At 36.0% G+C, this 25,566-nt stretch overlaps 1 protein-coding gene across 12 annotated transcripts in view; it reads right to left on the reverse strand.

Moving 5' to 3' along the window:
- Positions 1-25,566, reverse strand: part of PUM2 (pumilio RNA binding family member 2) — a 100,971-nt gene that overhangs the window by 13,946 nt on the left and 61,459 nt on the right. For 6 of the 12 annotated variants that reach the window (XM_086700086.1, XM_025927438.2, XM_025927437.2 and 3 more), the window contains 5 exons: positions 23,732-23,875; positions 23,325-23,615; positions 18,920-19,156; positions 2,610-2,877; positions 1,415-1,544 (listed from right to left, as the gene is read on the reverse strand). In XM_086700086.1, coding sequence (XP_086556212.1) covers positions 1,415-1,544; positions 2,610-2,877; positions 18,920-19,156; positions 23,325-23,615; positions 23,732-23,875 — 1,070 coding nt within the window. The remainder of the gene's footprint in view (positions 1-1,414; positions 1,545-2,609; positions 2,878-18,919; positions 19,157-23,324; positions 23,616-23,731; positions 23,876-25,566) is intronic. The other 6 variants (XM_025927440.2, XM_025927439.2, XM_086700089.1 and 3 more) reach the window with 2 other exon arrangements.

Consider the following 25,566-nt stretch of genomic DNA (forward strand, 5'->3'; position numbering starts at 1 on the left):
TGCATACATTAAGCAGTAACCCCCCCCCACTCCCCCACCCCCCCTCAGCACCTGGAAAACCCTAATCTACTTTATGCCCCTATCAATTTGGCTGTTCTAGCTATCTCATATAAGAAAAACACTATGATGTTTGTCCTTTTACATCTGGCTTATTTTACTTAGCTTCATCCATGATGTAGCATGTAACAGAACTTTATTCCTCATGGCTGAATAACATTCTTATTGTATGCATATACCACATTTATCCATTCATCTGTTGGACATATAGGTTGTTTCCACCTTTTGGCTACTGTGAATAATGCGGAAACAAATGGTGTTTGAGTCCTTGTTTTCAATTCTTTTGGGTATACAGGAGTGGAATTGCTGGGTTGTAAGGTAATTTTTATGTTTAGTTTTTTTTTTTAAGGAACTGCCGAGGTGCCTGGGTGGCTCAGGTGGGTAAGTGTCCAGCTCTTCATTTGGGCTCAAGTCATGATCTCAAGGTCATGAGACTGAGCCTCATGCCACCTCCACTGGGCATGGAGCCTGCATGGGATTCTCTCTCTCCCTCTGTCCCTTTCCCTGCTCACACGTGCTCTCTCTCAGAAAAAGAAAAGTTTGAAGGAACTGCCAAGCTTTTTCACAACAGCTGCACCATTTTACATTACTACCAACAACGTATGAGGTTCCAATTTCTCCAAATCTCCACCAACATTTGTTATTCCCCTCGGCCCTCTAAAGCCATCCTAGTAGATGTAGCGTAGAATCTCACTGTGGTTTTGATCTGCGTTTCCCTAATGACTAAGGATGTTGAGCTTCTTTTCATGTGCTTCTTGGCTACATGTATATCTTCTGAGGAGAAATGTCTATTCAGGTCCTCTGTCCTTTTTCTTTTTTGTTTTTTCTTTTCTTTTTTGTTTTTTTTTTGAAAGTAATCTCTATACATGGGGCTCAAACCCACAACCCTGAGATCAAGAGTCACGTGCTCCACCAACTGAGCCAGCCAGGTGCTCCTCCTGTCTGTTACATTATTTTAATGTTTATCTTTGAGAGAGTACAAGCTCTCTCTGTACGGGCAGAGGAAGGGGGACAGAGGATCCAAAGCGGGAATGAAGTTAACAGCATGGAGCCCAATGTGGGGCTCAAACTCACAAACCGCGAGATTATGACCTGAGCCCAAGTCAGATGCTCAACCAACTGGGCAACCCAGGTACCCCTCTCCTGTCCATTTTTTAATAGAGTTGTCTTCCTCTTGTTGAGTTTTAGGAGTTCTTTATATATTCTGGATATGAAATCTTTGTCAGATACATACTTTGCAAAATATTTTTTCCCAAGTGCATATATTTTTATATGAAAATGACTCTTACCCAACTTTCTGAACTTTTCTACGCATTCAGCAATATAGTTGGATGTACAAATATGTATATGTGCTTACCTCAAAAAATTTCTGTATAACATAGTTTCCAAAAACATCTGTCATTAATTGATAGGCTGCTTGTAGAATTTCATTAAATACCATCTGTCGTTCAGCTGGAGTAGCTCTCTCTAGTTTTTGTTGTATGAATCTATATAGGAAACATTTTATATGTCATCACAGCACATTGAAAATAAGCTCCTGCAAAATCTGTATCTGACTTGAGTATCACACACCCCCACGTATATACACATAAAATTACTTTCAGGAATAGTACTAACACATTTAATACTGTGAACAGCAAATTTAAAGCAAAAAAGGCAAACGCTATGAAGCATTTCTTTATAATGCCTTAATTTAAACTAACTATTAGGCAGACATTTGGATATATTATAATCTGCATTATAATCAATGAAGAAAACTAGATTTTACTGGTTATTCATACATTTTTCATAATAGTATTAAATATTTAAGTTTAGAGCCTAATGAAAGAAACCCTTAGAAATAAATTCATCAAACACAAATGAATTCCTAGCCATTGTGAATGACACAAGGTTCATGTGCTACTCTTAAGGAATTTTCAACTTTAGGGAGATAAAATAAAACTATAAAAGGAAATAATAATTAAATTTAATAAATGTGTTACAATTCTATTTTCCTTTTTGTGTTCTATCTTCAGAACACTAATTTACATGTACCTTAAGTACTATAAGAGAACATTATGTTTAATGTACAAAGCCACCAAATTCTTCTAAAAGAAAAGTGAAATGTTTCAACTTAAGACATATCACATCAAATACAAATCTATACAAATACAAACACAAAAGCATTTAACCTTCTTTAAAAAAATTTTTTTTGGACAAGTCTACATCAGGGACATTTACATCCACAAATGTAATTCAGAGCATTCTTTTCAAAAGAAAATTAAAGTTGAGTGTTTTCAGAATCAATGTAATAAAAATAACCCAAAAAAAGGACACTCCTATATTTTCATTATAAAAGTATTCTCATTATAGAAAACTGGGAAACCATAAATAATTAAAAAACCTTTATTTTTATCATATGTCCTAACAGCGAAGAAGAAATCCATTACTGGGCTTTTATTCTGTAAAAATTTCCTTAAATGATCCCAGTCGAGAAAATTTTAGACTCCTATAAGGCAGTAATTTTCAAAGTAAAAATACAGTGTTCAGTATCCTAAACCATAATCACTTACCTAGAACCGTGCTGGTCTTGAGAAAACTCAACTATGTGCCCAATCAAGTCTCTAAGTTGAAGGTTTGGGAAGCGGTTGTTTCTGAAATCTTCCAATAATCTACTTCGGCCGGAAGGCATAATATCAGACCTATTATACCGAAGCCGGGAAGGAGGAAAGAGCTGGCTGCTGGAGCTGAACAGACTGGAAGTGCTTGAAGCACTCCGGTATTTTGCTTCTGCTCCAGGCGCTGCAGAGATATATCGACCACTACCATTTGTCAGGCCTCCTACAACAAAGCAGCTGTGGTCAGCAAATATTTTTGACAAGGCCATTCCTCAAATAAGAGTTACTTACACTAAAATTCAATCAGTAAAGAAATAACCACTCCACTGACCACTAATTCCTATATGTTTTAACAGGAAATTGAAACTGGAGGGAAAATCTCACACATTTACTTATTGTGTGTGACTACAGGATCTGGGGGATAAAAAAGACTAGAAAAGATGAGAAAAATAAACCTGTATTTTTTCTTGGCAGTTTAGTTTCAATCATAATCATAACACCTAATATCATATATAAAAGTTGTATTTGTTCTTGGAAGCTTAGTTTAAAACATAATTATAGCAAGTAATGTCATACATACTAATATCAATACCAGAATACTAAAACTACCAACAAAATTTCCAGTTTATTAACAAGGTTACAAATAGCTAAGCAAACTCAGATTTGAAGCCACTGAAATACAGTTGGGCTGAAATTTACTTGCAGTGTTCATGGAACACTGAGGGCTAAATTTGTACTTTTTTGGACTGTATTTTTAAAAATGCATTAGGTAATACATATACCTCTATGTAAAGAAAAACGGATTTTTAAAAAAGTAAACTCTACACACAACATGGGGCTCAAACTCATGACCCTGAGATCAAGAGTTGCATGCTCTACTGACTGAGCCAGCCAGAAGCCACAAAAAACCATTTCTTAAAGAAAATAAATCCATTACATCTTAAAGTATTTTAAAAATTTTAAAGCAATACTCTCCATAAAATACTATTATTTTACTGACAAGAACTAGAAATAAACAAAATGTATTTTTCCTAGAGCTTTAATGTTGATCATTTGAGACACATAAAAAGCCTCTTTAACTTATTATATCCCATTCCAAACAAGAAAATTAAAGGGCAGTCAATAGAAACAAACAAAAAATACAAGCAGGAAATTGTTATTACAAAAGTCATTTAAAAGTACTTGACAGTGTCCTTTTAAAAAAGAAAAATGTATAGAAAACCGTAACGTGCAAATATAGTTGCTCAGATAAACAGAATCTACCATTAGCTTTAAGCTATTATATACAATCTCTAAGTAGAGGAGTGCTATATATACAATCCAGACCACAGGGCAGAGATGATGCCAAGGACACACTGTCAGTGCAAAGTTGTGAAGTTATACAGAGGCACTGAATGGCAAAAAGAGTTACAGGCACAAGGAAAAAAGACAACTGTAATCCTGGAGAGTGAACTGCTTTAAAACGTTCCTCTTTTACTTTCAGTCCCCAATGCCCTAGCTTTTGTTGTGATTCCCACCACCCAGAGTATTATACATATAATTCATAGGACTCTCCAGTCCCCTTTCCAGTGTAAGTGCCACAACATTATGTTCACCTACAAGCTAGATCCCTGGTACCTAAAAGAATGTCTGACAGATAGTGGGTACACATTAATATTCATGAATATTTTATATAACATTAACTGCCTAAAGGTTCAATTCTAGACTATCTTTCTTAAAAATGTGTAATTTAACAGAACATTTTATACACTAAAACCACTAACATCAAATTCGCATATTCATGCCAGGTCTATATAACTATACCAGTGTTCCTGTACAAAGAATCCAAAACGTGAAAGAATTCAGTGTTTTAATACTGTCTTGATTTCCTTGATACTCTTAACCCTCTAGCCCCTACTATTATTTCTAATTATACAATTCTATCAACTGTTCACTAGCCCATTCAAATCTCTAACAATTCTTTAACCTTTATGTAGGGTAGGGATACTCTGCATATCATTCCAGTCTGTTTTTACAAACAATTATAAAGTCTCATTCAAAGGCCACTTGGAGGTCACTTTACACTAAAGCATCCTGCTAGAGTACATCCTCTCAATTCTTCAGCCTAATATTGAGTCCTTATTCTGAATCTATTACTCACACAAATTTCCTAGAAGAACCCTAATTTAATTGTTCACTTCTCCTCCTCTTGTTCATTATTGTCTCTGCACCACTGCTTACCTTACCTCAAACATAAGGCCCAATCCTACACCTCTTTACCCTTAATGCGCTAAAGATTTTCAACACCAAATTCAAAATATATACTTACCCCCAGAAATGACTATGCCAATTTTATTTCATACCTTCTAATACCTAAAAGGAATCTCTCCCATGTCTAGATATTCTTTGATTATATTCTATCAGCTCCCTAACACCAAACTCCTGATGCACTCATTGCCGACTTAAAATGCCTCATGATGTGTAACTGCCTTTAGTTTTAAGGAAACCTCAAAATTTCAGTTCTGGAAGTCTACTTAGTATTTTCATTTACAAAACAAAAAAATTCACTCAGGGCAGGGTACCTTTCTTTCTTTACAAATTAAATAAGCATTTAAAACCCAATTGTAATATACACTGAACATTTTAAATCTGGTTATCTAAATATTGAAAGCATGCCATCCAAACCTATTTTGGAATTGAGGGACATTTTACAAAACTGGCTTATGCTCTTCACAAATGTTTAAGTCATAAAAGACAGAAACAGTGCAAGATTAAAGAAAATTAAAGAGTCATGACAAATGAGCGTCATGTGAGTCCCCATATCAATCTCTTTCCTAATCCTTACTCTCTCTAGTCTCTCTCTGGCAAAGTTTGAATAAGTTGGCTAATTTATTTTTTATTGTGGTATGATATCATTGTTTCCTGACTTTGATCATTGTAGTTATATAAAAGAGTATTTCCTTATTTTCAGAAAACATACATGGATATATTTAATGGGTAACGGACAGACAGTATGTCTGCAACTTCCTTTCAAAAGTATCAAGGAAAAAAAAACTGGATGTGAAGGGGAATGAATATGCAGAGAGGGGGAGAGGAAGAGAGGAAATGAACGATAAAGCAAACATGGTAAAATAACATTTTGAAAATGTGGATAAAGGGTGTGCTGTAATTTTTTTTTCCTGTATCAGTGTTACAACTTCCCCATTAAGTCTCAAATTATTCCAAAATTAATGAAAAACAACACACATATAGGCTATCTAGGTCATACCATTGCTAATGGTAGTCCATAAGCAGAGGTGTTTCTGCACCAAATGTGTTAAAGGGATAACCGTCTTCATTTCATCACTGACATCCACCCTTAGCATTTACACTTCTTAATCACTACTTGGCTAGGAATGTATTTTGGACAGGGAGATCTGTGCTATAATGTCACAGACCACTGGTCCAAATGCAGTATGCAGCTAGTCAGCCAGGACTCTTGGACAGAGCTCTTCACACAATAGTGTGCTGCCCTTTACATACTATTTGTGTAAGGATTTTTCAAGTTCACTCATGACAAGCGAGTGAAGGCAAGCATCTTACAATAATCCTAGTAGAAATAATGTGATTTAATAAGTTTTCATTAATTTCCTCGAGAAGTCTATTGCGTTAGAATCCTTCCGATTATTAATCAAAAACAAAAAAGATTATAAAATTACTGGGAAAAACACAGGGCAAGAAAAACAATGGTAACAACTGTAACAATCACAAAATAAATAAACCTGATTAATCTTTTCATTCTTTTCTAAGTCCAGAAAATTTGGAATGGCAGCTGCTTAACCTATCAGACCTGTGTATTCTTTTGAAAATACAGATTCCCGGAGACTTACTCAAAACCTACTGAATTACCCTCAGTGGATAATTTTTATTAAAAAAAAATATTCTGAAGGTTATTCTGAAGAAGAGTTTAGAGGCTAATGAATTACAATTCAAGATTATTCAAGGATTCATTTTACAGCAGGTTGTTAACTACCAATTTCAAATAGAAATGGTAATCCTAGTAGATTTGGGGTCCTGAAAAGGGTACGACTACATATAGGCTACTAGACAGTGTTGGTTTCAGAAGACAAGGCTCTAGAAAACTCAGGAAATGGTAAGATGATAACCGAAGATGGCCAGTTAGTTGCAGTAGGCAAAGAATCAATGATACAGAGTGGTAGGAAAAAAGTCTAAAATGATGATCTAATTCCTCAAAGGATAATATTGGTCAGACCTTTTTGTCCTGAGTTCTGGCACCTCATTTTAAATAGGGTTTATGTGTTCAAAATAATCAGTTTTTTTCACCTACCTGAGAAAGTGCATTTAATTACTTAATATTCATAAATAATACTGTATGCTAGACACTGAGGGTCCTTTAAAAAAGGCAGGAAACATTTATTGGGCATTCTTTATTAAGAAGTGAACTCTGCACAAAATGCTATATACTGTGTTGAATTGTGCCTCCCCCCAAATTTGTCATTTTAAGTGACTCAGCTGGGGTAATCTGCCACAGCAACCCTGGGAAACTAACACAGATTTTGGTACTCATAGTGATGTGCTACTATAAAAAATGACTAAAAATGAAGAAATGACTTTGCAGTTGGGTAATGGGTACAGTTTGAAAGAATTTGGAGGTGTTCACAAAAAGCCTAAATTGCCTTGAAGAGAGGGTTGGTAGAAACGTGGATATTAAAGGCAATTCTGATGAGGGCTCAGACAGATATAAGGCACGTATCAAAAGCGGCTACCGTCTTAGAGAATACGTATGTTGTCATGAACAATGTTTGTAGAAATATGAATGCTATAAAGATGTTCCAAGTGATGTCTCAGAATAAAATGAGAAACATGTTATTGGAAACGGGGAAACCCAACTGAAATGTGTTAAAGGAAAACTGGGTAGAAAGCAAAACTGGTGTGGAGATTTAGCTGAGATTTCCAAACAACGTGCTAAAGGTGTGGTCTTGGTGTCTGGGCTGCTTATGGTGAAATAAGATTAAGATAATTTGAAGAAGGAACTGTTTATTTTTTTTTTTTAAGTTTATTGATTTATTTTGAGAGACAGCATGTGTGCACAAGTAGGGGAGGGACAAAGAGAGAGAATCCCAAGCAGGGTCCACGCTGTCAGCACAGAGCCTGACACAGGGCTTGATGCCACGAACCCAGAGATGCTGACTTGAGCTGTAATCAAGAGCTGGACGCTCAACCAACTGAGCAACCCAGGCACCCCTGAAAATGGAACTGCTAAGCAAAAGAAAACCAGCACTTGATGATCTGGAAAAGTCTTAGCTTATCTAGACAGAATGCTGAGAATTCAGAGTCAATGGGTGTAGATGGACAGCCCCTTGACATTAGTGGGAGACCAACAATGTTTTCAAGAATTTCCTATCTACAGAAACACTGGCAGCCTGGCCTGAAAGCGTTAGAGATGGGATGAATTAAGAACTACTCTGAAAGCAGAGCCACAGATGCAAAGGCTACAGGGGTTGGGCAGCAGTAGATGCGAAGTACAGAGCATCATGCCACAGGTGATTATTCTCAGGCCTTGAAACAAATGGAATTTGCCCTGCTGGCTTTCAGACCTGCTTGGCACTGTAAGTCCTTCATTCCTTCCAATTTCTCCCTTTTGCAGTGGGTATGTCTATCCTATGCCCGTGCTACTACTATATCCTAGAAGCAGATGATTTATTTCCTAAGTTTCATAGGTCTATAGATGCAGAAGAATTTTGTCCCAGGATGGACCACATTAGGCATCTCACCTGACAGAGAAGATGAGATTTAGACTTGAGTCATTTGGATGAGATTTTAGACATTCAACTGACGACAGGATGGGTTACAATTCTTGGGGATGCTGGCTTGGAATTAATGTATTCTGCACGTGGGCCAAAGAGGAATTTGGGGTAACCAAAAGGCAGCCTATACTGGGTTGAACTGAGTCTCCCAAAAAAGTTTTCAATTCTTAACTCCTGGTACCTGTAATTTGATTTTATTTGGAAACAGGGTCTTTGCAAATGTAACCAAGTTCAAATGAGGTCATACTGGATTAGGTTGGGCTCCTACCCAATGAGTGGTGTCCTTGTAAGAGAAGGAAAATTAGGACACAGACACACAGAGAGAATGCCATGTAATTATGTAGGCGGCCATGGGAGTGATGCATCTATAGGCAAGGAATGCCAAGGACTGCCAGCAACCACCAGAAGCGAGGAAGGAAGGACTGCCTCTTCGGTCTTCAAAATGACATGGCCCTAAAAACACCTTGATTTTATTTCTAGCCTCAAAGTATGAGACAATAAATTTGTGTTTTAAACCACCTAGTTGTAGTTTGTTACAGGAGCCCTAGAAAACTAATACATATGCTATACTCTTAACAACAGGACAAGGGACAAGGCTATTATCTCCATTTCACATGTGACACAATAGGCTTAGCGAAGCTACCTTATTGAAAGATGAATAAATAATAATTAGACTGAGTTTTTTGGAAAACAATTATACCTGGATAATTCACTTAAAGCTTTTAATTATACCCCACTATACCTCATGAAGAACAGTATGACATTACATTCTTTTTTTTAAACTTTTAAACAATGTTTTATTTTATATTGAGAGAGTGAGAAAGAGAGAGAGAAAGAGAGAAAGAGAGAGAGAAAGAGAGAGAGAAAGAGAGAGAGAGAGAAAGAGAGAGAGAGCGTGCACGCGCCCGCGCAAGAGAAGGGGAGAGAGACAGAGACAGAATCTGAAGAAGGCTCTAGGCTCTTAGCTGTCAGCACAGAGCCTGAAGTGGGGCTTGAACTCACAACAGTGAGATCATGAACTGAGCTGAAGTCAGATGCTTAACCAACTGAGCCACCCAGGTGCCCGTCATATGACATTCTGAAATCTGGGATACACTTGACGTAAGTGACACGGGGAATAAATCACATAAAATTTTTCTAGTGATTATTAGCTATATATTTGCAATATAAAGACACAAAATTTTACTGGAAAAAGATTGAGGCTTCAATGAGTTTAAAAACTAATGAGATTCTAATTAAGAGTGTATTCTCCCAGGGTGCCTGGGTGGCTCAGTCAGTTAAGCGTGCAACTTTGGCTCAGATCATGGTCTCATGGTTGGTGAGTTCGAGCCCAGTGTTGGGTTCTGTGCTGACAGCTCAGAGCCTGGAGCCTGCTTCGGATTCCGTGTCTCTCTCTCTCTCTTCCCCTCCCTCATTCAAGCTCTCCTTCTCTCAAAAATAAACATTTAAAAAAAAGTGTAGTCTTCCACACCATTTTAATAGGCTAATATAAAAAGCAAACAGCATGAAAATGTCAGGTGTTACCTTAAAGTTGTACATCTTACGACCACACATAAAGCAAACATTAGATGTAAACTATAAACCAAAATAAAAATCTGTTGTTTCCATTTCTATTGCTTGCAATTTTTTCTCTAAATGCAATTAAGTAACCTGACCTTTTAGCCTCTACTTAAGCTTAACCTTCCTAAAAATATAAAGAGGGAGACCATTACAACAGAAGATATTTAATAATCTTCCCTCATTCATCAAAGAGCATTTAAACAGACTGAGGGGCACCTGGGTGGCTCAGTCGTTGAGCATCTTGACTTTGGCTCAGGTCATGATCTCATGGTTCTGGGGTTCAAGCCCTGTATCAGGCTTGCTGCAGTCAGTGCAGAGCCTGCTCCAAATCCTGCCCCCCTCTCTCTGTGCTCCCCACCCCCACTTGTACTCTCTCAAAAATAAGCCTTCAAAAAATAAATAACCAGACTGAGCTCTTAACATATGAACTATAGTCTTCAGACTAGTATTACATCATTTCTATTACTAACTCATCTTGTTGATTCCCATTATTCTAACAAAAAGGCTAGTTTCTGTTTGGTTCTAAAAATTGCCTGAACTTTAATCTTTAGTGAAAACTACTTCTGTAACTGAACATGAGGACTCTTTAAAAACTATGCCCCCAAAATCATAAGTAGCGGGGTGAATTTCACTCACTGCCTCATATGGACATGTGGGTGCTAAGTATCTTCCCTGCACATCTCAAACCACCCTCACAGATATGACCTCATTTCCTCTCTGGTTAATACTTTTGGTGACAGTTAAGAAACCAATGGATTACATCTGCATTTCTTGTAAAATATTCCTGTTGCAATTTCATGACCAGCTGCCCTGAATGGGGTAAATGGAAACTGTAGGACCTGGGATTTTTCTCTTAAAATCAGGATCACTCAGTGAGTTTATGCAATGTTAAGGTTTGCTTAATAAACTTGAGTATCAGGAAGAATAACTTTGATCCTAGACAAACATTATAGGCACACTGATTTTCTGTCTTGATGGGGTTGTTACTGTGGTGGGAAGAGGGCTGAACTGCAAACGGACTGTGAAAGATTTAACCCAGACAAAAATAAACCTAACCTAATGTCCAAAAACCAAACCAAATGTACACACACAAAAATAAAAACTCTACAACTGTCATAAGCCCTTTCAAAGTGCAGTATTCTAAACAGTATGATCCTATTAACACACTGAACAGAGAACACACTGACTGGAACAGCTAAATAATGCTTTAATAATAGAAATCCAAGTAGAATGTAAAATAATTTTTTAAACAAGTAGCAAGTGTCCCAGAATACATTCACCAATAAAACACAAAGAAACAAAACTCAAATTCAATTACCCAAACATCTGTTGAGATTTCAACATTCTTATAGTTGTGGAGAAAGGTCTGGCCTTTCTTGCTTCTAATCCAAAATAGCCCAGAAGTAACCCTAATATAAAGTGTGGTAAATTTGGTACAAAAAAACCCTGAAGGAAAGATGGTAATTCTAATGGAGAGAATCATCATATTTCTATAAAACAGAATTAAAATTCAATAAGGCAACAGAATTACAATCATTACATTGTAACCTCTGGTAGCCAGGTCTACATTCAACACAAAACTACTACCTCCATGATGGTGGGTAGTTTGACTTGATGATGGGTAGTTTGACTTAACAAGTGGTTTTTTGACTTAATACAATTATCTCCGGTCAAGAAGGGTCTGGCATGTAGGTAGTCATTATTGTCTGAATAAATTAATAGGTAAAAATTCTGATCAGACACAAAAATTATAAAATGTAGGTCAATGAGGGGGCGCCTGGGTGGCTCAGTTGATTGGGTGTCAGACTTCGGCTCAGGTCATGATCCTGCAGTCTATGAGTTCAAGCCCCACATCGGGCTCTGTGCTGACAGCTCAGAGTCTGGAGCTTGCTTCAGATTCTGTCTCCATCTCTCTCTGCTCCTCCCCCACTCTCACTACTGTGTGTGTGTGTGTGTGTGTGTGTGTGTGTGTGTGTGTGTGTGTGTCTAAAATACACACACACACAATTTTGGGGTACCTGGGTGGCTCAGTTGGTAAAGTGTCCAACTTTGGCTCGGGTCATGATCTCGCGGTTTGTGAGTTCAAGCCCTGCATCAGGCTCTGTGCTGACAGCTCAGAGCCTGGAGCCTGCTTCGTATTCTGTGTTTCCCCCTCTCTCTGCCCCTCCCATGCTCATGCTCTGTCTCTCTCTTTCTCAGTAAATAAAAGTTAAAAAAAAAAAAAAAAAAGTAGGTCAATGAAACTACTCACAAAACATAAACATTAAAAAAAAAAGGATTATCTCAGCATAAATTAAGTTTATTACTATCCTATTTAAAATATCACATAAAGGGGCGCCTGGGTGGCGCAGTCGGTTAAGCGTCCGACTTCAGCCAGGTCACGATCTCGCGGTCTGTGAGTTCGAGCCCCGCGTCGGGCTCTGGGCTGATGGCTCAGAGCCTGGAGCCTGTTTCCGATTCTGTGCCTCCCTCTCTCTCTGCCCCTCCCCCGTTCATGCTCTGTCTCTCTCTGTCCCAAAAATAAATAAACGTTGAAAAAAAAAAAATCACATAAAGACTTTTATCTGTTTTAATTTAAAAACCAGTAATAAAATACTTGAAGAGACTACCAAAGTAAAAATTTAATTTGGATTAAAGGCCAATTGTTATCAAGTAAAAATGTATAAAGCAACCAATATAGTGACATTCAAACTCAGTTTTCCCATCAACTCACAACAGGCTAAGTTATATTTTACCAAAATTTTATAAATAAAGTTCACAAAAATTCTAAAGTTAGGGAGTAGGAAAAGACCCGTTATTTATTCAGAGAGCTATTAGACAGAAATAGAAGCATTCTTTGAGAAGCAGTGCAACATCCTGTAATAAGCCAGAAAAATCTTGGGCTCAAGATTTTTGTTCTTTACTAACTTCATGACTATAAGCCAATTACTTAATTTCTTTGATGATAAAATTTGTATGTGTGTATTGTGTGAAAGAGAAAGAAGTCAAAGTTCACTTTACTCTATTTGGATATTTAATTGCTCCAGTCCCATTTACTGAAAAGACCACCCTTCCCCAAATATATCAGAGCAGCCCACTGGTCACAAATCAGGTAAACCTAAAGAAGTAGGTCTATTTCTGGATCCTCTGTTCTATTCCACTGGTTTATTTATCCTTGTGGCAATACCACAACTTTAGTTGCCGTAAGTTTATAATATATTCTGACATTAACTTGGATCTGTAAGACTGTCTGGACTACTCTCAGCTCTATCTTCCCGTTTACGTTATTTAACGTAAAGAAATTGTCAATTTAAAAAGCCTGAAAAATTATTGAGGCTGTGCTAAATCTAGTCATCAACTAGAAGAAAAGTGGTTTCTTTATAATATTGAGTCTTTCCACCCCCATACAAGGTATATCCATCCATTTATTTGTCTGCTTTAACTTCTCCAGTATTTTACAGTTTGTAAAGATCTTGACCTTTTCACATTAGATTTGTTCCTAGGCACATTGTAAGAAAACAATCACACATGAAAATATTTTCAATAACAGTCAATTTTCAATGTCACCCCATGAGACGTGTGCTTTCATTTTCAAAGATTATTTGGCTAAAGCTATAAATCTCTAGTGAAGCACATCTGCATATATCTCAAAGGTTATATTTTTGATCCTATGTTTACTTAATGGACATTGTTTGGTGTATAAACAATGCAATGATGTAAATTCTAGGTGACACCTTGGTAGATTAAAATGTTTAAGGTGCATGAAGACTTATTTGCTACCTCAGTAATAAGAAAACAAGGTAAAAACTAATTGAGTGGGGAGCTGAAATGCAAATGTGAAGGCCGACAAAAAGGAAAGCTTTAAAAGGACAGTAAACAATGATACACAATCAGCAAAATTAAAGAAAAGGCTCAATTTGGAAAATATCAAGAGGAAAAGAGTATATAAAAACATATACAAAAAGAAATCTGACTTTTCTACTTTGTCTCTCATCTATAAGCTTTTATCCCCCTCCCCCAAACTTTACGCAATAGCAAGCAGAGTTGAGATAAATGGAAGGCAAGAAGGTAGGAAGGAAAAAAGGCATTAGGGAGATGACAGAGGACAAAGTCAAAGGTTCATGGGAAGCCCCCAGGGATCCAGGAACTAAGAGTTAAAAAGGAAGTGTGAACTAGAATAAGGTCTTGTGTAAATTATGAATTATTTCTTTTCAAGGTGCCTCTCTCCCTGTGGGTACTATTGGAAAATCAGTGGGATAAAACTCCCCCCACCTTTTTTGTTATGGTAAGATTGGCTTCTGCATATTTAATGTCAACAGAATTCCTACAATCATTGTGATAAGTAAAAACTGTTGCCACATATTTCCAAATTGTTCACCTCCTCAAACCTGGTACTTTAAAGAAGCACTCCCAAATTACTCTGATGCTGAACCATGGACTCAGATCAAGTATTTGCTAGCTCTAATCCGGAGATTATCTTAACTGAACTAACTGGTGATAATATTCTCACTCATTAGAACCACAAAGTCAAAGATAGTGTTATTAAAGGATAATGAATAAAATATAAGGGCAACAATTAATCACTGTGATCCCAAATTAGACCTAAGATCAATAAATTTGTATACAGAAATGAAACAAAATAAATTCTTCCATACAAGTAATGATTTTGGAATTTCTTCATAGAATAGTTTATACCCATCAATGAATAAAAATGACTTTTAGACACACCAGAGGGTTTGAAGCAATGCTTTAATTTACATCGCCATGAGCACCTGTAAATGTTCTGCTGCAAGCTGTATATGCTGCTCTAAAGCCAGTTCCTGAGATGCCTGCCTTATGATTAACACACATTCTTATTTCATGAAGTAGATAATATATTTGGACATTCTCAAGAATAACTAATAAGAAAGAAAGGATCTAGAAGTTTAGTAATCTTATATACAACTTTAAAAGTACATAACCGACGCCACTGTGAGGTACACAGTTTCAAAGACTGATTAGAATACTGTTGTTTATATACTTTGTGTAAAACTGTTCAGTTTATTTTAGAATAGCATAACAGAAAAAGCAAGGATAGTATCAGGAGTCAGAATGGTGTTCTCGCCTCAATTCCATCATTCGCTGTTTGGGCAAGTCTCTTGGGCTCATAAGACCTATACTTTTCTTATCTCTAATGAGCGTATCGCTCAGCCAGTCTACCTTAACAATTAAGATGAAATGAAATAATGAATATGAAAGTGCTTTAGAAAACTATTCAAATGCTACTGAGTTACAGGCAACTTATTACTTAAAAGATAATAGTACTTTCAGTAAAAGCTTCAAAATAACTTACATTGTTTTCTGCTTTAAGGACCACATACAAAACTCAGAAAAATTGCACACAGCCTTAAAACCGATTGGGTGACACTTGTTTTAATTTTTATTTAAACATTTCATTCTAAGAGAAGGAGCTGACAAAGTCTACCAAAGTTTGGCAATTTTAAGAGAGGCTGACATCTACTTAATAGGAAAAACGATCCTAACAATTTTATTCTGTTTTTAATATAAAAATCTTCTGTGATTAGAAAACAGGTTATAAAATTTTCTAATCCATAACAAGCTAAAGCACTGAATTTGATTGCTGAATACATGACATTAATAAATTTTCAGAACTGACAGTCCCCTTTCAATAAACTGAATTTCATATAGTTCAAAGCTTGAATTACACTTATTCATACCCTTAAGAAAAACATCAGCTCAAAAATGAAGAGGTGCAAGGAATAAGCCATTATTTTGTCAAGTCGTAAATTAAATAAAAATACAGAATGTTGCTTTATATGCAGGAAGTTCCATACCAATCTAATAATGATGAGCATAAAGATGAGAGTATCAGAAATCAGTAACATGTTTTGGATCAATGTAATAGGAGAAAATAATTCACTTAATCTTGAACACTTAACTTGAAGCCCAGAATGACACTACTCTTTCCATTTCAAGATAAAAACCATTAATTTAAAATTTCTTCTTTTTCTTTGCTCTTTCCCACTTGTTTCTGACTCCCTATATTTTAAGTGCTGCTTTTAAAAAGCTGTCCTTAAGAAATAATAATAATAGTAACAAAAAGTTGTAGTCAAATGGAGCCAATCTGAAGGGTGCCAAATGGCCAAATATGGTAAAATTTTTGGATTAAAAAAAAGGTATAAAATTGATGTCTCCCAGACCACAATGGACTGAAATCCCAAAAGCTATTAATTTACAGGTAACAATGATGATTAAAAGAACACAAGTAAGCTGTTAGTGTATCAACTCATTCTCAAAGTTAGAAAATAAAGATTCCAAGCATTATCCTGACTCCTATATGAACTATGTATTTTCAGTGTAACCTCACAACTCATGAGGGAAAATTTTTTTAGATAAAAGTTCCAGCTCATAAATGCAGAAGGTATGACAGAATTAGAGAATCACCATTTTTGCAAACTCATAAAATAGGCAACTATCGAAGGCTGCTAAGCCCATCAAGTGGATCAGGCTGACAAGCTCACAATGGAGACAACCAGATACATATCTCCTGATAACCTGCAACACTAAGAATACAGAACGCTATCTTGCCCAAACTAGCAAACAACAACCAGACCATGCCTCTAGATTTAATTGTTTTCTAGAAACAGACATGCAAATTCATTTCCACAGGCATTTCCTAAATCAGCTGCCTTGATAACTTGATTCATGAAGAAATCCATCTGAAGGATATACAATTTAAGTATTTTCTTAGACCAGAAAGCATGTAAGTCTTGCATTGTGATTCAATCAGATGAAAGCAAAGGATAGATTACTTCTGTGAACACTATGTAAAGAGCCAATTTATGAAATCTATTAAATTATTTCACCCTGGCATGGTCTATACAGTCCTTGTTAACAACATTGCCAGTCACACTACAACTAAAACTAAAGGAAACTGGGAGATCACAGAAGAAAATCACCTACAGATAATTCCAATCAGAAGTGCGTTAAAATACCAGATTTCCAGCTGAAGCTAAACCTATGGAGTTTTAACTCTGGGTACAAAAGTATCAGGCTATAATACAGAAATGCTGGCCCAAGTGATGATTATTTCTCATAATTGATGAGAATTTCTTCCCTAAGCATCTACACAGCTGGGTTCTTTATAGTCTAAAGAAAAATATCTTGATTGCTGTTTAATTATAGAGACAGATCTAAAAATTTTATTTTTTTTAATATATTTTTTTATTTTTTGGAAGAGCACAAGCAGGGGAGGGGCGGAGAGAGGGGGACAGAAGATCTGAAGCAGGCTCTTCGGTGACAGGCTGACAGCAGCAAGCCCGATGTGGGGCTCCAACTCACGAACCGCAAGATCACGACCTGAGCCAAAGTCGGACACTCAACCAACTGAGCCACCCAAGTGCCCCGAAAAATTATGTTCTAATTTTTAAGCAAGTTATGTAGAATAACTAATGCCATTTTTACAAGCTCTAAAGCACAACATAAGCAGTAACAGTTGACAGGAATCTGATCTGAAACTTACCTATAAAAAAATGACAGGACATGACAAATATAATCTTAACAAATAAAACACAAAACTATTATGAAAGTCCTATTCTTAGGTTTGTTATGTTCCAAATATTTGTGTCCATTTCAAAGTTTCAAAGGCATATCTTACATGGGGGTGGTGGAAGTGAGTGGGTCTGAGTAGAAATAACAGAAATCAGGAACTGAGCAGCCTTATGACCAAGAAGAGATGATAAATGAAGGTGTCAGGCTAAAAACTGGTAAATTTACACAAATAGTGTACAGCAGATCTTAGGACACCTCCCAAATAAATTAATCAATTGTACATATTTAATATCCACAAAAGAGCAAAGACCCAGAATTTGGGGCACAGGACCAGTCTTTCAAAATCTAGGCCACGTCACACTGACATATATTTACACGATGATCACTACAAAAGATCCCTTTGTTACGTGGACATTTATGTATTAATGAGCTGTAGGAAAAAATAGCTATACCTTAATGATGGGGGAGTCAAATATAATCACTAACTTATATTTGCTAACAACAGCAACATTCCTTTTTAAATTGCAAGCTGATTTAAATCTTTCCAAGCACATAAAAATCAAAAAAAGGAATCTCTGTTTTAATTAAGGCAACTAAAAGTATAAAAATCCAAAATCTACTTTCAATGAAATACTTTCCTTGAAGAGATAAGGATTCATACACAGCCTGATATTCAAAATCTCTTCAAATATATGCTGCTAACTACATGAATAACTACTTCCTGGAGAGGAAAAGGGGTAACCACCAACTCAATAATCTTGGGGTGGGGGCAATTTTAATATAAAGATATAAACAAAAGTCCTAAATACTCCAAATTCAAGGATATAACAAACCTAAAACATTTTTTTCTTAAACTAACGACGTATTCAAAAGTATATGGACCAAACCGATAAGATTCTCTAACTCACAACCATACTAAATTCATATACCCTGATACACCCTTTGGTAAAATGGCCAGGCATTCAAAGGCCAAAGCAAAAACCATTGTAGTAAACTATCTCAAGTTTGAGAACTATGTGACTAATGTTTTCCTTTAGATGTGCAAAAACTTTCAATAGTGAAATTTCTTTTACTAACATGTTTCAACAGTTGACTTTTCAGATGATCTAAAACACACACAAATCAAAAGCACAGACAAGAAAAAACACACCACTGTATTTCATAAAAGGAACATAAGATACAATAGGGGTCTTTACCTTACTGTACATTAGACCCTCACTTTGAATTTTCACGAAAGTAGAACTTTTTCAAAAGGCTAGTATCTAAAAGCAAAAGCAATTTGGCATGTTTTATCCAACATTAAATATTTTACACATATTATAAACACACACACAAACACACTTACATGTATACATACAAATAAAAAGGGTTTTGTTTTTTTTTTTTTACCTAAATGCAAACTGGATGAGGATCCATGTGATGAAAGTGATGGCGGTGGCGTAAGTGAATGTCCTGGAGTTTGGCTTGGCAGAGGCATGCCTATTGGACTTGGAGAGGAGGAAAATCCCAGACTATTGTAAAATGGTTGCCCTATGGGTGCTAGGCTGCTACTAGATCTTTTGTACAAGTCAGAGCTAGTAGATAGAGACTCTCTCCTTGTGGCACTACTACTTGCAGAACTGCCAACTGAAGAAGAAATAAAAAAAACCCTAATTACATACAGTGTTAACTGAATAAAACCTATCCCCAACTCTTGCTGGGAAATAACAGAAGTGATCACAATAATTACTTTTAGAAACATTATGGGGAAGATAATTACTGTGATAACTATATAAACTAACTTTCATTAATCATAAAAGGGTATAAATGCACCCCAATAAAGTAACCAAATACTTAACAGAGCACTCATATGTTTATTATTTCACACATATTTACCATTGACACATATGATTACTGTGCTTTAATACCCTGGTATGATTTATAAACCCTACAATTGTAAGGTGTCTGCTTTAGGAGACGCTAAAGATTAAATTCCAATAACGTTAAATTTTGGTAGTGCCCTAATCTCTGGAATCAGTTTCTTAGACTTCAACTCAATGCCAAGAAAGTATTACACTGATAAATAGATTATTAATACATTTCCCTCACCATTCATATTTAATTTGGCTTCTACCTTGTGTTCAAACCATAGTCCTTTAAGTCCATATTGGCCCGAATATCAGTCAGTTGTGAAATACAGATGGTAACTAACTTCTCAGCACTTTTCAAATTACACATTCTCCCTATCCATCAGCAACTAAGTTACAAAATATATATGAAAAAGTAAACTTCCTTTTAGACAATTGATGGCTTTCATTACTGTTGTCACAACCAAAGACATGCTTTCACTTACCCCTCAGGATCTCCATCTCCCATTCCAGAGATTCTACTACTGGTCTTATGAGCCCTTTACTCAAGTGAAGACAAATCAGCCTTTTTTCCCCCTCAAATACACAATTATCTCATATCACATACCTTCCTAAACTACATACTGAATTCCTTTTACTTAATCCCAAATTCAACCCTCTAGTCCTTTTTTTCCTTAAGCACTCTACAAAATCATTTTTAAAAAATGGCAGAACCACATTACCATGTAGCCCTGCATGCTCAAAAAAGTAATCAACATATCCGGATAATCAGTCTTTACCAAGTGTTTAAAAGGGCTGTCCAAAACTCCCACATCTTAAGTCTCACTTATAGCCCACATTTTCAAGTGCTTCTTTCCTATTTCTAAACACTAGCCTTTTTTTGGTTTGTTTTTTAACTGAATATCTTTTATAGCGAAGGGAATTTTATATTAGATTTCTTAACCTGTCAGGTTTTTAAAGAACAAGCTCTATATTCGGACCAATATGGTAACATTTTTAAAGAGAATTTTAAAGTTTCTATTAGGTCTTGGTTTTCTAATCTCAAGTCAATTATAAATAGGTCATTAGAGCACAATGAAAAATTAAGAGAAAAATTAAGCAGAGAACATAATGGGTAGACCAAGTTAAGCTTATAATACAGATAGCAAACACTTACATTGGTTTTCCCAAATTCAAGACTCTTATAAAGGAAAAATACAAGGCTCACACTACTGTATGAGGCAAAATATTAAAACACTAGTAAACCTTTAATACCAGCCAGTGTGGTTTCTGAAAGACTGATGTTTTATAGAAAACTGCACATTTTAAGGTATCATCTAATAAGAGAACACTATGTAACTATATGCATTTTAGTAGCAAAACCAAACAAACACGTGATAAGCACCTCTTCTAGAGTTGCTTTTGGCAAAATTGTAAATACATGCTACGTTAACTATGCTAATTTAAAAGGACACTGTCAAAGTGATTGTTCTAAATACAGGGCTACACTTAAAATTCCTATTTATTTCAGAAAACAATTTGACTGACAAGGAAAAAAACAACAGCTCTCTAATAAGAGCAGTAGCACTGTCATTTCCCTGGCAAATAACCAAAGAAACCATAGTTTTGACACATGAAATAGTATCTTCCTCCAAAAAAGGAAAGGCCAAGCCAAACGTTTAAAAGTAATTCAGAAATAGCTTTATTTTAATCCTAAACAAGCTGGCTCCTTAACTTTTACTATATGCCTAAATTATCTGCAACAGTGCAACTGTGAAATATGAAAACAAAGGATACCTAAAAGATCTAAAAGGCTAGACCAACAGCGGAGTCACTAATCATTTATCAACTATATATAACATGTTAAATTTCAAACTTTCAATTGTAACAACACTTTCTAAGTAATGGGTCGTAGAAGGGTTGATTTAATTACCATATTACAATGGCTAAGCTTCCTAACTGTGTTATATAAGGCGGGGTATAACACTGGTAAGTGTTAATAATTGCATCATATAGGTAAGAGAATGACAGTATATAGGATTCTGTATGTGTATATGTGCACATAACCGTACTATCATTTTAGATTTCATACAGGTATGGAATTGCCATCATGTGAAACGGCAATGCGTAGGCTTCTTTTAAGAGTACCCTTGTGTAGCACTTGAATGAACTCTCACAAAATGTCCAAGAGGAAGGGGAAGATGGTAAGACTTTTACTGGCATCCAGGGGTGGCAACTGCTAATGTCCTCTGAAGCAAGGTAAAACAGAGGTATATACAGATTGGTAGTCAAAATTAAGTAAGCAATGTTTATAAATAAGGGAGGCATGAAGAAGACCAGTTTTGGGGAAGGAGGCATCTGCAGGAAACATTTGTAGGGAACAAAATGCTCATGCCAACCAGTTCCTGAATGCTGGGGGGAATGATCCTAACAACTGAGAGACAAATGAGAATTTGAAAGAAGTGGATAAGGGGGTCTACAAATCCATCCCAGACCATCAGTGACCATATATATTATTACAAAAGGGGAAATGAGGTTTATCAAAGCTCTTCTCTATTTTTCCTGGATTATTTAGAGTCTATAATCTCTAGTTTAGAAACTAGTCATTCCTACAAAGTTTATCTTTTAAGTTATATGTTCTTACAATTTTCTTCAGCATGTTGGATATTTGGAGAAAATGCTTGTCAACTGTATTAGGAACAAAAAATGAGTCCGATGGGAGTGCCTAGGTAGAGGTAAAAATACCGAACTCCAAAAGGAATGAAAAATTCAAGTAGGAAAATTAAAAGATTGAAGACTCTCCAAGTTCATTAGATTTTTCCCTCAGAAGTTCTTGTGCCCATTCTTTAGGTAGTTTGGTGTTAGGCAAGTATGGTATTTCCCTATTGCATTTCATTGTAGCACAAAAGGATTCTGCTTCTACAAGTTTATAGCAATTTTAGATCATTCCTCTTACAAATATGAATGTTGAAAGTTCAGAAGTCACTTCCTTAGAAAACCAGCAAACATACTTAATAACAACTGGCCCATGTTAGTTTTGCCATTTTCCACACCAGAAAAGAAAATAATTTAATGTGGTGGGAAAACAGACGAGAAGCAGGTATTAAAAGATTCTATGACTTTACTAAAAATAGAAAACCTTTTGAGATCTGAATAAACTGCCCTACCCCTCATGAAGAAAAGGCTGCCAATTAATTGTACCAACAGAACTAGGGTTTCCTGAATACTCTGGAACCTTCAGAGACTGATAACACAGGTATGTCAACAGGAAGTCAATGTGGGCCTCTTCTGATTTCACCTGGTCATTTCTCAGTTACAAAATCAGTTTGTGTGGGTAAATTATTTATTTTGTGAAGCTATTTTAAATTTAAAAATTTTAAGTATTATGTATATAACTAGGCTATGGAAGAAATATTCTTTTAGAAGAATTTTTAATGATAAAGGCTAAATTATTTAGTGTAGAAGATAAGCGTATTGGTAGTTTCTTAGGGGCCTCTGACCAGAATATTTCACTGTATTTTAACTTTATATATTATACCTAATAAAACCATAATGAATGACTAGCATTTAATAAGAATAAAACATCTGATAAAAACGAAAAGACTATTATTTTAAAACACTAGAAATTTAAGGTGGCAAAATATTTACTTCCTCAAACATTATTTTGTACATAAAAAGGAAGAACTAGTAATCAGCAAACAAATCTTAATAAAACAAAAATTATAATTCTTAAAGCCAGGGGAAAATGTATTATATCTGAGTAAAAGATGGGCTGCTTGAAGTGAGCTAAACATTCATAAATGCTTAAAGATTTGCAGCCGGTAGTTTTCTTCCTACAAAATTAAATAAACCGGTATTTTATTCCTGTCCTTTCTACACTATAAGCTATTACTTATCTTCATATTAAAAACAAACATATACCTCATGTCCACTTAGCAGAGTACACTCATCTTAAAAAGGCAACTTACCTGACGAACCAAATCCACTGAGGGCTGAGCCTATAGCAGCACCCAAAGAGCTACTGCTTCCAAAGCCAAGCGATGTACTTCCAGGTTGGCCAGGTCCGTGAGAAAATAAAGAACTGCTCTGGGAGCTACTAGTCAAAGAAGTGCTCCCGTAAAATGAATTGGACTGCAGATTCGTGCTCGGCGGCTGCTGCTGCTGCTGCTGCTGTGGTGGCTGAGTGCCAATTGGCCGAAAGAGACCGTTTGTGCTGCCGGTAAGACTATTTGCAGTTCCTCCAGCTGCTGCTGCTGCTGCTGGAAAATAAATTTCAGATACTTCTTGAAACCACCAAAAAGACTACTCATTATTTTTAAAATATCTCAAACAACAGCAGAAAAATATTATCCCTGAAAACATCAGTTACACTTACCAGCTTGTGCTGCTGCTGAACTAATTAAAACGGGTGTCGGAGCCATTAAACGAACTGGAGCTCCAAGGCCAGTTCTTGCTCCGGGGCCAACCACTAAGGCACCAGTCTGATCATAATAGGCAGTTGGAGCTAGTACTTGATAGCCTAGATAATATTAAAATAAATGTTTACTAATGAAAACATTTGCTATAGAAAACATGCATATTTATTTCCCCCACATTTGTCTTTATCAACCACAAAATATAATTATATACAATATGAAATCCTTAAATAATCATGATATGAGAAGTTAACACATTTGAGAAGGTATTACTTACTAAATGTATGAAACTGTAATAGTGTGTAAGTAAAACTGTTTTCTCTAAATTTTAAGAGATGCCTTCCATTTACAAACCACAAAATAACAAGGTACATTCTTTGATATGTAACTATAGGTCATCAAGCACTGATATTTGAAAAATATTACCTATTAGTTCTGAAAAGAGGATGGAAAGACTAAGGGATGTGAGGTAGTTAGAACACTCGAAGAATGGTTTATTATGCAATTTTAATAAAGTTCTAAACCAAGGGACTCATTAACAGCATTCCCTCAGCTTTTCATTTGTAAGCATCCATTTAAAAATCATGATATAAAGATACCTTAAAATCATAAGGTTACACTTTTTGTAAAGGTTCTCAAGTGAAAATCTGAATAAAAATCATACCGGAGTTAGTTTTATAGCCTTAAGCACAAGTCAGGTGATAATCTGCACTATTCACAACTACAGAAGCTTTTCTCAGGGGAGATTCCTTATCTTAACTACAGAACAAAAAATAACTATTTTGAAGAGAAAAGTGACTATTTTGCCAATTCTTCCAGGGATAATATATAACAAGTACCACTCTAGATGCACAGGAGAGAATTTAACTACACACAGGAGATACTTTTAAGACAGAAAAGCTTACTCCTCTCCCAGAAGTCACGTTAAGAAAGTCTATCTTACACAGGACAAGGACTCAGGTTCAACATTCAGACAACCATTTGCAAAAAGGTACTGATAATTTTAAGTTTAAATACTACCTTCACCGCCAAGACTAACACTTTCACATGCAAAGGTTGTTTTTAATTAAATATGGTAATTCTGACTGTTTTTGCAATTAGTTTCATTATAAATGGATATAAATTAGAAGAACCAGCTGAACAGACATATAAGGCAAAATCTAGAGGGGGGGAATACAGAGCTTCCAAGCTGACTCCTCACGGAATGAATGGGATAAATCTTGAGAAGAGATTATGAATATCCAACTGGAGATGTCAAATAGGATATACAAGTCTCAAGTTTAGGGGAGAGGGTCCAGGCTGGAGTTACAAACAATGAAATCACCAAGAAAAATTAAAAAGGGATCTATGGACAGAGTACTTCACATTAAGAGGCTGGAGACAGAAGGAACCAGGGAAGAGATGAAGAAGGAACAGTCAGGGCGGGCGCCTGGGGTGGCTCAGGTGGTTGAACATCAGGTGGTTGAACATCTGACTTTGGTTCAGACCAGAATCTCGCGGTCCGGGAGTTCAAGGTCCATGTTGGTCTAAATGCTGACAGCGTAGAGCCTGGAGCCTACTTCAAATTCTGCGGCTCCCTCTTTCTCTCTGCCCCTCCCCTGCTCTCTCTCTCTCAAAAGTAAAAATTAAACAAAAAAATAAATAAATAAATAAGGAACAGCTGTAACACTGTAGTCTCCTGCAGGCCAAAGAAAAAATAATTCCAATGAAGACTGAGTGATCAACAATGTTAAATGATGCTAAAAGCTATTAGAAGCTGAGAACTGACAAATGGCTTAGACACATGAAGTCATTA

The sequence above is a fragment of the Puma concolor genome, chromosome A3 (genome assembly GCF_028749965.1).
Source record: "Puma concolor isolate L17-30 chromosome A3, mPumCon1.1.hap2, whole genome shotgun sequence".
NCBI classification, from domain to species: Eukaryota; Metazoa; Chordata; class Mammalia; order Carnivora; family Felidae; genus Puma; species Puma concolor.